This window comes from Pleurodeles waltl, chromosome 11 (assembly GCF_031143425.1).
Source record: "Pleurodeles waltl isolate 20211129_DDA chromosome 11, aPleWal1.hap1.20221129, whole genome shotgun sequence".
NCBI lineage: Eukaryota > Metazoa > Chordata > Amphibia > Caudata > Salamandridae > Pleurodeles > Pleurodeles waltl.
In genome coordinates, this window is record NC_090450.1 from 798,758,284 (window position 1) to 798,772,003 (window position 13,720).

At 45.5% G+C, this 13,720-nt stretch overlaps 1 protein-coding gene across 1 annotated transcript in view; it reads left to right on the forward strand.

The window, feature by feature from the left end:
* Positions 1-13,720, forward strand: part of RBM19 (RNA binding motif protein 19) — a 478,795-nt gene that overhangs the window by 410,579 nt on the left and 54,496 nt on the right. Inside the window, exon 24 of the mRNA XM_069214526.1 lies at positions 6,570-6,678. Coding sequence (XP_069070627.1) covers positions 6,570-6,658 — 89 coding nt within the window. The 3' untranslated portion in view covers positions 6,659-6,678. The remainder of the gene's footprint in view (positions 1-6,569; positions 6,679-13,720) is intronic.

Consider the following 13,720-nt stretch of genomic DNA (forward strand, 5'->3'; position numbering starts at 1 on the left):
CCCGACGCCGGTTCGGTTGTCAACACTCCGGAGGTCGGAAGTGCCCACTATCGATGTGGACCCGATCCTTATCCCTGATGACTCTGAGTCGGATCTGCGTCGACCGACGCCGCCTCTGTCTTTGATGGGGCCTACTCACCCCAGGTTGAATTTGGACCCTTTTTTCTTATGGGTACAAATTTGGGGAAGGAATGGAGGGGTACTTGGCCCTTATGAATACCAGGATGACCCATCTTTGGACTGGGCACAGGAATTGGGCGAGGCCGTTGGACTGGACACTTCTCCAGACACTGGCATGCTGTCTTCTCCTACTGTGGCTACGGCGGAGGGAACAACTTATGCTAAGGTGGTCAGTAGGGCGGCTGAGGTCCTTGGCTTTGAGCTACCTACTGTAAAGGTCAGTTCCAATCTCCTGACGGAGATGCTTCAGCCAGGGGCTTCCACATCTGAACCCCATTTGCCATTCAATGAAGCCCTCACTGATGTGCTTTTGGGTACTTGGTCCAAACCCAACACAGGGGCTCCTATGAACAGGACTATTGCACGCCGCAATCTGACCACCCCAAATGACCCTAACTTCCTGTCTCAATACCCCACTCCTGAGAGTCTTGTCATCCAGGCTTCCTCTTCTTCAGGCGCATTCCCTTCCACACCCCTGGATAGGGAATCAAAAAGGCTGGAACAACTTGGGAAGAAGATGTTTTCTTCCTCCAGTCTCGCGCTGCGGTCCGTGAACACCGCATGCCTTTTGGGCCACTATAGCCACTGTCTGTGTGATACTGTCACACAAGTTCTGCCGCAGATACCAGAGGAGGCCCGTGCTATCCTCTCCAAAGCCGTCAACGATGGGAGAGATGCAGCAAAGTTCATGATACGATGTGGGCTGCACACGACCAACTCTCTAGGCAGATCAGTTGCTACCACTGTGGTTTTGAGACGCCACACTTAGTTGCGTAGTTCTCTGTATTGTGGAGGATGTCCATCAGTCTCCTCATAGACATGCCCTTTGATGGCTCCCGTCTCTTTGGACACAAGGCGGATTCGGCCTTGGAGAGATCACCTGACTCACTGGGAATCCATCACTATGGACAGGTGGGTTTTGAAGATAGTTTGAAAGGGCTATTCCCTCCCTTTCGAATCTGTCCCACTGCCATGCCTCCATCAATCAGCCAACTCCCAGAGATTCATCTGGCACTTCCCTGCCAGGAAGTCGCGTCTCACTTGGCCAAGGAAGCCATAGAGAAGGTTCCTGTGCCTGAAGTAGTTCGTGGTTGTTATTCCCACTACTTTCTGGTGCCGAAAAAGGACAAGGGCTCACGTTCTATCCTAGACTCTCGGGACCTCAACTACTTCCTCAAGAAGGAGCAATTCAAAATGTTCACCCTGGCTCAGGGCCTGTCTGCCTTAGACCCAGGAGACTGGATGGTAGCATTGGACTTGCAGGATGTTTATTTCCACATTCCCATGCTGCCTAACCACAGAAGTTACCTACGATTCGTGGTAGGTCTTGAGCACTATCAGTTTACTGTGCTCCCCTCTGGCCTTACCAGCACCCCTTGGGTGTTCACGAAGGTGATGCTAGTGGTTGCAGCTCATCTGCGCAGGTTAGGGGTCTCAGTCTTTCCCTACCTCGATGACTGGCTGTTGAAGGTGGACTTATGGCGAGCCTCCTGCACACACTGGGGTTCACTATCAATGTGCCGAAGTCACACCTGACTCCCTCTCAGTCGCTCCCTTTCATTGGAGCTGTTCTGGGCACAGTCAGTTTGGGGCTCATCCTCCCGAAAAGCGAGTCCAAGATATTCAGGCTATGATTCCGATCTTTCAGCCTCTGTCTTGGGTTTCGGTGAAACTGACTCTGAGGCTGAGCTCCGGGCGATCAAGCTTGCATTGAAAGCATTTCTTCCCTTTCTCAAAGGGAAAGTAGTGCAGGTGTTCACAGACAATACTACCGCCATGTGGTACTGCAACAGACAGGGTGGAGTAGGGTCCTGGACCCTTTGTCAGGAGGAACTCTTCCTCTGGACATGGGTGGAACATCAGGTCATTACCCTGGTGGTTCAACATCTGGCGAGTTCTCTCAACGCCAGAGCGGACAAACTCAGCTGTCAATGCACAGCCGATCACGAATGGCGTCTCCATCCGGAGGTGGCGCAAGGTCTCTTTCAGCAGTGGGGAGAGCTTTGGTTAGATCTGTTCGCCTCCACAGAGAACGCACAATGTTAGCTGTTTCGCGCATTGGAGTTTCCAAGGCGGCACTCGCTCAGAAATGCTTTTCGGCTCGAGTGGAACTCCGGCCTCCTTTCCACCTATACCACTTCTGCCCAGAGTTCTCAAGAAGATCAGGAACGACCGGGCCCAAGTCATCTTGGTAGCTCTGTACTGGGCGCAGATAGTTTGGTATCCAGAGCTATTGAGCATGGCCACCGATCCTCCACTCTGACTGCCTCTTCAGGAGGGTCTTCTGTCACAGCAACAGGGGACAGTTCTCCACCTGAACCTGTCCAATCTACACCGTCATTTGTGGAGATTGAGCGGCAGTAGTTGACGACTTTTGATCTTCCACCCAAAGTCTGGTATGTTATCTAGGCAGCCAGGCGCCCGCCACCAAAACGGTGTATGGCTGTCGTTGGCATAGATTTGTGGCATGGTGTACTAACAAATCTGTTGATCCTCTCTCTGCCCCTCTATCTGAGGTTCTTTTGTTCATTCTTTCTTTCTCCCAGCAGGGCTCTGCTTTGTGCGCCTTCAAAGGGTATTTATCTGCCATTCCGGACTTTCTTAGGCTACCTGATCAGCCCTCACTTTTTAAATCTCCTATTGTCAATAGATTCCTTAAAGGTCTCACCCATTTATTTCCTCCCACACCATTTATCATGTCTCAGTGGGACCTCACTCTTGTCCTTACTTACTTAATGTGTACTCCCTTTGAGCCTATGCACAATTGCCCTTTACTGCTCCTCACTTTTAAGACTGTCTTTCTTGTTTCCATCACTTCTGCTCGCAGAGTGAGTGAGCTTCAGGCCCTTTCTTTCAAGCCTCCATTCTTGTCTGTGCACCCTCACAAAGTGGTGTTACACACTAAGGCTTCCTTCCCAAGGTTGTTACGCCTTTTCATGTAGGCCAGTCCAACCCCTTGCCTACTTTTTACACCCCCCCCCCCACATCCTTCTCATAAGGAGGAGAGACTACACTATCTGGACCAAAAAAGAGCATTGGCGTTCTATCTAAATCGTACTAAAGATTTCCGGGTGGACGCTCAACTCTTTGTCGGGTATGTGGGTGCAAAGAAATGGAAGGTGGTGCAAAAAGGTACCATCTCTCGATGGGTATTTCTTTGCATCAAGATGTGCTACGCTTTGGCCAAGAAGCAAACCCCTGAGGGCTTATGCGCTCATTCCACCAGATTGACTGCTGCTTCCTTTGCGTCAGCATACGGAGTTCCTGTCCTGGATACCTGCCAGGCAGCTACGTGGGCATCCCTGCACATGTTTGTTAAACATTACTGTCTTGACAGTCAGGACCATCAGAACGGCTATATTGATCGTTCAGTCCTGAAGGACTTACTAGTATGATCTTGGTTCGCAGCCCACCTCAGAGGATAGCATTGCTTGGGTATCTATTCTAAGGTAAGGAATCTGCAACTAGAAGTCTCTGTCAGATGTACAAGTTACTTACCTTTGGTAACAAAATATCTGGTAGAGACATATTTTAGTTGCAGATTCCTTACCGACCCACCCATCCTCCCCGCTTGCAAACTGATTTCTAGGGACAGGGATTCCCCCTTCAGGTCCTTAGCTCTGGCGCACCAATCTCAGTGTTCTTAGCGGCTCTGCGCTTTGGCGTGGAAAGTCGATAAAAGAAACTGACGTAACTGCGCTGAGGCGGTGTCTATGTACTACTCCCGATGTCATCACGGCGACTACGACACCAACAACGCCCGCGGAGTCGACTGACGCCACCTAACTACAACCAAGGGTATTGCTCGAAGAAAAAATCTCCAGATCCAGTCTGATGCCTGGGGGAAAATTCTAAGGTAAGCATTCTGCAAATAGAATATGTCTCTACCAGATATTTTGTTACCAAAGGTAAGTAACTTGTACTTAAGGTGCATGTGTCAGCTCCTCCCACCACTCTAGCCCAGGAAGACCCATCGGGATATACAAGGCACACCTCTGCTCCCTTTTTGTGTGACTGTCTAGAGTGACTTCACAAACAGCTCAACTGTCATTCTAACCCAGATGTGTATTCCACAGCCAGGCAGACGCACAGAATGGTTAAGCAAGAATATGCCCACTTTCTAAAAGTGACATTTTTAGACCTACAATTTAATAACCAACTTCACTAAAATATGTATTTTTAAATTGTGAGTTGAGACTCTAAACTCCATAACTCTATCTGCTCCCAAGGGGAAGTTACACGTAAAAGATATTTAATGGCAATACCCATGTTACCCTATGGGAGGGATAGGCCTTGCAATAGTGAAAAACGAATTTAGGAGTATTTCATTATCAGGACATGTAAAACGCACCAGTACATGTCCTACCTTTTAAATACACTTCACCCTGCCCATGGGGCTGCCTTGGGCTTACGTTAGGGGTGACTTGCATGTAGTAAAGGGGATGTTTTGGGCCTTGCAAGTGGGTGCAGTTGCCAGGTCAAAATTGTAGTTTAAAACTGCACACAGACACTGCAATGGCAGGCCTGAGACATGTTTTCACGGCTACTCATGCAGGTGGCACAACCATTGCTGGAGGCCCACTAGTAGCATTTGATTTACAAGCCCTTTGGCACACCTGGCGCACTATACTAGGGACTTACAAGTAAATTAAACAGGGCAATCATGGATAAACAAATCACCAGTGCAATTTAGAAAGAGAGCACTTGCACTTTAGCACTGGTCAGCAGTGCTAAAGTGTCCAGATTCCTAAAGCCAGCAAAAATGAAATTCAGCACAAGACCAAAATCAGGAGGTCATAAGCCAAAAAGGGGAAACCCTGCAGAAAGGGCCATTTCTAACAGTAACCATTTCTAGTTCCTTCTGAGTTTGATTTTTTACAAAGCAGGATAACCTTGTTGCTCTGATCAGTGTATGTACCCCTGCAACTTTCACAGAGCAGAAATGCCAATTTTCTGTTTTGTTAGATCAATTAATGTCATATTACAGCTCAGAAATTAATGTCAAAAATAATATGTGATCTCACACCTACCGTTAGCACTATTCGCAATGTTAGTTTTCTAGACCCCAAGCGTGCCTCAAGCACATACAAACTTCGAAATTAGTGCTTTCTTATAGGTATACACTCAGACCGAGCCTGCATGTGACATATATGTATTAGGGGAAAAGCCCTTCCACACAACATTAATCCCAATATTTTCAAGGGTTGTGATTTTGGTTCCCTTTTAAAATTGAAGGGATATACAGAATTGCTTTTCTTTACCTTAACTGGAGGTATGAAATGGCTTCCAGGAGAACTTTGACCTCAGGGAGGAAAGGAAACCCAATACTAAACCGATCAGATCCTGAGCCTCATATGTGATTTTTACATGGTTTGCTGTGTCTGTCCTACTTCAGGTTTTGGTGTGCTTTTGTGTGGAATAATTGCAATACTTCGATTAAGAGAAAAATAAAGAAAACGTTTTGAATAAAGAGACTGATGAATCCAAGGATGCTGGCCTCGTTTTGCCACATGACCTGGCTCAGTCTTGGTTCCAACTGTTTTGCTTCCGATCATTTCTCCGAGGTAAATCTTCCAGGCCGTGTTAAGTTAGCCAATTTAGAAATCTGGTAGTGGGGAGTTAGTTGACGTCTACCCTCAATGCTGAATTTATGTTGTGCTTCTTACACTTCTTGTGTTTATTCAACTTTGTTTATGGTTCTTATGTTAGTTACAGTTTGATTTTACATCTTTTAAATGTCCATGTCTCATGTGTTTCATTTGTTTAATCAACTTTAATAGTTTCTTCTGTAAGCCTGGGCCTGCGGTGCCTGCACATTTTCTTTTCAGTGGCTTTCTTCTGGATTTAATGCCTCCACTTATTTTTTGGAATGTCGTATGCCACATTATTATAATCGTCCATTTTATGACTTAAATTAGGAACCAGTGCTCTTTTTTTTATTTAAAATTAAATTTTTGAGTGTTTGCCTGCCAGATATTTCAAATACCCTGATACATTGTGTAAAAGTAAACTTCATTCTACACTTCAAATAGTTTTACTCTTTTGGACAAGATATTTTCTGATGATGATTTTTCCTATCAGTTGTATACCAAGAATAATCTGTATTCATTTCACAATGAGAATCTTCCTCCTTGATCACCAGTTCTTTGTCTTTCTTAATTGAAGATGGAGTATTCATTGAGAACTAGTTCATTATTTTGTGTAGAATCAGTTTGTCATGATCACATGATGTTCGAGCATACATATCACCGCATGAAAATAAAGGTTGCGAAATATGTTAATTAAATAAGCAATATGAAGTAATTTGAGATTTGTCAATATATTTTATTTGTCTTTTCTCTGCTCCCCACCTTGTTTCTTACATTTCACTATCCCCTTTGGCTGAAAAGACGCCCCAAAGAAGTCCAAGCAGAGTGGAAAGTTGGATGATCTGCTAGAGGAAATAACCCGGGAGAAAAATGAGGACGAGGATGAGTAGCTGTAAGGTGCCATTACGAGGTAGGTGGTGTATTGTGCCTTGTGGGAATTAATTTCTCCATCCTCTGTAGTGCACATTGGTTCTGAGTCATCATGGTTCACCCATATGCTCAAGATGGAAAAGAACTGAAGAGGGTACCCATATCTTAATGTTATACTACACGTCCTGCTGCTGCTTTACAGGCTGTAGTCTTCAATTGTAAGGAATGAGTGACATCCTGCTGTCATTCAGTTTATTGTGCAGTTGACACTGTACAACAATAAGAAACAGTACGCAAAATACTAATAAAGCCAGCCAAGCAACTAACTAGTTTAAATGTGTTGTTCCTTGCTGGAAGGCAACATGCTGAGGGATTTGTGCCCATGTGCCTTGCAAACTACGGAAATGTATGTGGCCGACACAGCCAGCTGTAACTGGATTTATCTGAGCTACAATTTATGGGGAGATGTTATGTTTGGAGTTTAACATTTTAGACTGAAGTGGTAATGATTTTCCCCATAGGGGTGAATGGGTTCTGTTTACAAGCTGCTCTGTTGTAAAGGTGTACCGATATCGAGCTTTATTTTCCTTTGTGCTGACCTCTGCCTTATCAAAACATTTTCTTTGCAAATATGGATCTCTGTTGTACCTAATGCCCCATATATTGCACTACCTTCTTTGAGACACCCCGTCATATTCAGAACTCAACCCATATGACCGTGGCAACAGCCACCAAACCCTTCTCATGACTGCAAAATAACCGTCACTTTTCACCAAATTTGAAACCCACCTGCCCCTAAAAATAGAGCCTTGGCACCACTTTGCCCAACAATTGTCTCCACCCTCTCCAAGAACTACTGACCAAACCACACCGCCACCATATGCCATCCTCATGTTCCCCTTTACACAGCCGTTCCTGACTTATTCCACAATGCCTGCCCCACAGAGCTCTTCAGCACACAATAACAAGCCTAGTCCCGCTTTCCATAACACAGAAAACAACCTGCAACACTACCTCATACCCAGTACATCACACCATTTTCTCTAAACTGCCAATCATTTGCAGAACATCACATTACCCATCAACAGGGATATCACAGTAGCCCAAGTACTGCTCCAAAATCCCACAACCATCCTGTCTCCACCACCCCACGAATTCTTCTACATCCATTGACTGTCAAGAACCAAAACTTGAGAAAACCCATCACACAGGACACCCCCTTACATTGCGCCATTCTCTACAAACTTGATGACCTGCAGAACTCCACTCTCCACCCACACCGCAATAGTAGCTTCTTCTACATGCAGGGCCCCAAACACATCCCACCCCACTAACCACAATTTCAGACACCGAATCAGTAACTCCTGTTCTCACCTACAATGATACAAGAAACCACCCGCACTTACCCACGAGGCACAACTGTGTCATCACAATACACTCAACACACAACCTCCTTCTCGGTGCTCCCACAATGCATAAACGAGCCCGCCAGAAGCACAGGCTCGCCCTTTCAGCATGCTTCCTCACAAATCTAGACCAAGCACCCTACAAACACCAGCTCTCCCCCACTCCCCCCTCAAACCTTTTTACTTTACCTCACGTCACTTCTAGAGCTGCGATGCGTGAAAAACAACTACCAACTGCAACATTCGATGTACCATATTAGAGCAGTGTGGCATGTGGAAAAGGACTGTTTTGTTATTTAGACAAGTGGTATTTTTTAATCCTAACAAAGGAGGTGGTAACATGATTTCATACAAATGTAAGTTTAACCAGAGGGTTTCTGATAGAGGAATTACCGCTTCCATGCATGCCAGGGGAAAGTCCTTTATAGAAAATTACCACTCGATGATTATGCCTTGCCACTCTTTATAAAGCAGGCTCTAAATCACTGTTATCCTTCAGTGTTACACTTTTAGGATTTTAGTAGCAAATTGGTTATTTTTTTTACATGTTTAATTGCTACACGAGCGACTTTTCACTTAAAATATTGTTTGTGTCAAGCCATGAGACTTTTCTTCTGCTTGAATGATGTCACATTCGAACTCATACATGGGGATTTATAGCCCTGCATTGCATGATATCTGACAATGTGTTGTCATTTTTTGCTGTTTTTTTAATTGGGGCAGAAGTCAATTAATGCGTTACACTTTTTTCTGTACAGTCTGCTCAAGTGACTTTTGCTATGAGTTTTTTTAAAACTAAATTTCTTTCCTTGTGCACTCTTACTACATAGAAAACCGCCCCCCCCCCCCACCCACTCCCCCCTTAACTTTCTGAGCGGTCTGCCTGAAAATCAGCATGTACAGTTTCTCGGTGTCCTGAGTTAATTATACACATCGCTTGACTCAGAGGATGTGCCCGGGCCTGTTATGAAACTTCGATCAAGCGTGCAGGCAGAAACCAGTGGACTCAGAAGTCTAATTTTAAAAACGCTGCATTAAAAATGTTACATTTGTGAAGTAAAGAGGGAAAAGGAGAGATGGCAGGCGTTAAACGTAAAGTTCACAGAGGAGCATTGAAAAGGCTGGGCTCGAATCTCTGCATGCGTACACTTCTACCAGGTATGGGTGAAGTTTGGTCTTTTCATGCCAACACTCCTTGCCATACGTAGCCCATGGTTCTTCTGATGCTTCTTCCTCTGTATTTTACCATGCTCGCTGTTTCTTTGCACTGCCTAATACATGCCTCTTACTGTTGCTGATGCTTTCTACATACATTTTCTGACACTATATTGTTCTGCACTTTACAGTTTGCACATGCTATAAGCCGTTGTGCTCTGCTAAATAATTCCTATATTGCATTGTCCTTAGCCGTGCATTACTCGTAACATAATGCGGTCGATAAAGTATTCTGTGCCTATAGGTTTAACTGTTTTCTAATGAACAATCTAAAATGTATTATTATGCCTATGTGCATGCTAGTGTATACCATATTTCAATTGATAAAGCCTAATATGCCTTTTTTTTTTTAAACTACCTGACGCCAATTTAGCCTTGACGATTTTTTTGCAGGCCTCTACCTATGTTCCCAAACCTGCATTCTCATATCAGCCTGGCTACAACCTGCATAGTGACTTCTCGATACTACAAGATGTATCATACCTTTAAGTATTTTTAAATAACTGCTCCTCAACCTCTGATAGCTTTTATCACACTCTATGTAAAGAATCCTTTTGTTCTGATCAATTCAATAACTTTTCCCCATTTGACGGTTCAGAAGGCTCAAGAGCACAGCAACCACCTTCTGTACGCTATTTAGTGACTCATTGCTATTTTGTCCCCAACATCCATCCTTTTACAATAGATACAGTAATTACTGAAATATGAAGTCCAAAACTTTTCATTACTGATTTCCTCAACACAGTTCACTGTATTTACCTCCCATATGTCTTCAGACATCAGTTCCGTTCTATCTGCACCAACTGCGTGGAACAGGAGAGCTACCTCAGGCATTTTTTGACCACTTTTTTTTCAACCTTTTGTTGATTCTTTTTGAGCTTGGCTCCCATTTTGCAAGGGATATGTCCTCCAACAAGCCCATGGGATTTAAGCCATGTGAGGAATGTCACAAACAAATGACTGTATCTGATCCCCACTTGATTTGTCAGTGATGCCTGGGGTTAGACACAACTCCATGGCCTGTGCCAACTGCAAGTTGATGCATCCCAAGGCAATTTGCAAGTGGGTGATGAAGCTCCTGGCAGCTGGTCTACTCTCGGAGCCGATCCCATGAACGACCATCTCACTCCAAGTTGTCATCTTTGAACTTGGGTAAGTCTAGAAGGACAAGAAGAACAAGTTGAAGCATTATTTAGCTTATTCTACCAAGCACTGTGCTTCTAGGCTCACTCCACCCTCGAAGCCAGAGGCCGGGTCTGCTCAATGCTCCCAGGAGCTTCCAGAGCTGGAGCAACCGCTTCCCTACATCAAGGAGTTTTTCAATGCCATGCACTACATCTTCAGGCCAACGGCTCCCTCTGGTATGCCTTTTGGCCCCACAAAGACAAGAGGTGCCCCTAATGGGTCCTCCACCAATGCCAGCGGGCCCTCTGGATCTACTACCGGATCCGAACTGACTGCTGCACTGACACCTACACTGGCTCCAGACCCGTCTGCACCATTTCTAACACCACCAATGGCACTTCGTGAATGGAAACCTGCCGTCCTCTCCAACTCCAAGACTGTATCGCCTGGACGTCGACACAGGCTTGACTGCGTCAACCCTTTCACAGACCTACCCTCCCAGAGAGGGGGTGAGGATGAGGATGAGGAGGGCAAAAGCCTCCTGGAGGATGAATCCTACCAGGATGAGACTTGGTATGAGGATGTGAGCGACACTACTAGTCTGGACCTTTCTCCAGACTGTGTCTTGGTTTTTCCTCCAGGCCTTGCCATGGAGGAAGGAGCATCATTTGTTATAGGGATGTAGGGGGCAGTGGAGATCCTCAACCTGCAGCTCCTCAAATTCAAATCTAATGTCTTGACTAAGTTTCTTCAACCGTGGGTACGCTCTGTGAAGCCCCTAGTCCCCTTTAATGAGGATTTCACATACATTCTCCTGGGGATCTGTACTAAGCCCTGCTAAAAAACTCTTGTGCACAGGATGATTGCCTACTGCCATCGTACTGCCCAGGGAAACCCCACCTTCATCTCCTAGCTTCCCTCTCCTGAGAGCCTGGTGGTGCAGGCCTCAAATTCCTCATTGAATGACAGAAAAGGCGAACTCAGGCGAGCTCAGCCGTTGGCACATAGTGGCTCACGAATGGCAGTTACAGTGTGAGTGGTGCATGGTCCATGAATAGGCAGAACCTTGGCTTGATGTGTTCCGTACAGCCAAGAACACACAGTGTCAGGACTTCTGTGCTTTGAAGTTTCCACGGTGTATCTCGCTCAGAGGTAGGTTCTGTCTTGAGTGGAACTCAGGACTTCTGAATGTCTTTCCAGGAATCCCACTACTGCCCGAGTTGTCAAGAAGATCCGGACCAACCAGGTCCAAGCCATCCTTGTAACCCCGAACTGTGCAGGGGACAGTATGGTATCCCAAATATCTGGGCTTAAGCATCTGCCCTCCAATTCGGCTGCTACTTCAAGAGGATCTGCTGTCGTGGAAACAGAGCAGGGTTCTGCACTCGGACCGTTGCAATCTCCACCTTCATGCTTGGAGATTCAGTGGAAACAGCTGAACTCCTTTGACCTTCCTCTGACTGGCTGGTGTCATCTTGGCAACCAGACATCCCTCAACAAAACTGTATTCGCCTCTTGTTGGGACAAATCTTTGGCTTAGTGTGATACTCAGCAGATACATCCCCTTCAGGGAAAGTTATATGACATTTTACTATTTATTTTGTCCCTAGCCTGGCAAGGCTTTGCTGTAGGCACAGTTAAAAGATACCTTTCAGCTCTTTCTGCTTTTTGTGGTTGCAGAGTAAACCCTCATTGTTTAAGTCTCCAATGCACTTTTTGAAAGGCTTACAAAATGTGTTTCCTCCCTCTCTGTTTGTCACGCTACAGTTGGACCATAACTTGGTCATTACTTTTCTGATATGCACTCTTTGAGCCTCTTTATAGTGGCCCTTGCATCTTCTCACCCCCAAAGACAGTGTTCCTTGTCACCCTAATATCAGTACTTCATGCTCGCTGTGTCAAACCGCTGTGTGTTCCCAGACAAGCTGATTTTGCAAACATGGGCATTTTTCTTGCCTAAAGTTGTGTCTTCATTCGACGTTGGTCAGGACGTCACCTTGCTGGCGTTCTGTGCTCTGCCTTAGCCTGCTGAGCAACAGAAGCCTCAATTGCTTGGACGCCAAGAAAGCGCTGAGCTTTTACATAGATCATGCCAAAGAACACCGGGTGAACTATAAGCTCTTTGTGGGGTGCTGCAGAGTGAAAAAGGCAAGACTTAGCAGAAGAGAACCATTGCCTGCTGGATTGTACTCTACATTAAGATCTGCTGTGCACTGGCTAAAAAGCAGTCTCTGGAAGGACTTTGTTCTCATTCTACCAGGGCCAAACTGCAGCCACTGCATTGGTACGTGGAGTCCCTGTCCTGGACATCTGTTAAGCGGCTACCCTCCAAACGTTTACAAAGCACTATTGTCTGTACAGTGAGGTTTGCCGAGAGGGGCTTTTTGTCCACTGGGTCCTGCAGGACTTACTTGTTTGAGTCCACCCATAGACGCTCCTCAAAATAGGTAGTGCTTTGGTATCTATTCAGAAAGAGAGGAATATGCAGCTAGCTGTCTCTAACAGAAAAACAAGTTACTTACCTTTGGTAATGTTGTTTCTGCTAGAGGCCCTATCTAGCTTCAGATTCCTCACCCACCCTTCCATCCTCCCCGTTCTGTAATTGGACCCTGTCCAGTAATAATATCCCAAATGTAGGAATCTGCACACAGGTCACACCAGTTAGCTTTTGGGCCCCTGCATCTCAGGGCGCAGACACTCTCGAAAGCAACCAATGTCAGTGCGCCACAGTATCACCTTTGTAGGTTCGGCATGTCATTTCCAAAGCGCAACACTGTCAGTGTGAAGCCGCACAGCCCCACCTACCAGCTTGCAGTGGTACAGCTGAAAAGTTTCAGGATTCAGTCAGACGCCTATGGGATATTCAAAAGTTGAGGAATCTGCAGCTGGATAGAGTCTCTACCAGAAAGTTACAGAAGGTAAGTAACTCGTTCATGAATTGGTATTTATTATTTTACATTTGAAAATTACATTCCTAATATTATATTTAACTTATTTTGCTTTTTTAATATATTAAATTATTTTGCTCTTTTAATATACTGCGATTTTAAATCACCCTTCACTGAATCCTAAAACCCTCTTACTGCCCCTTAATCAAGACCATTCTTACAAACTCCTTCCTAAACCTTATTGCTACCCTTCCCTACCCCTAATTGCAACCTTTCCATGACCCCTAAAAATCCTTACCACTGCTTAACACTACCCTTCCATGACCCCTAAAGCCCCCCTCACTATCCCTTGATGTTACCCTGCACTGAACCCTAAAAATCCATTACTACCCATTTACGCTACCCTTCCCTGAACTCTAACCGAAACAAACTCCTTGGTACCCCTTAA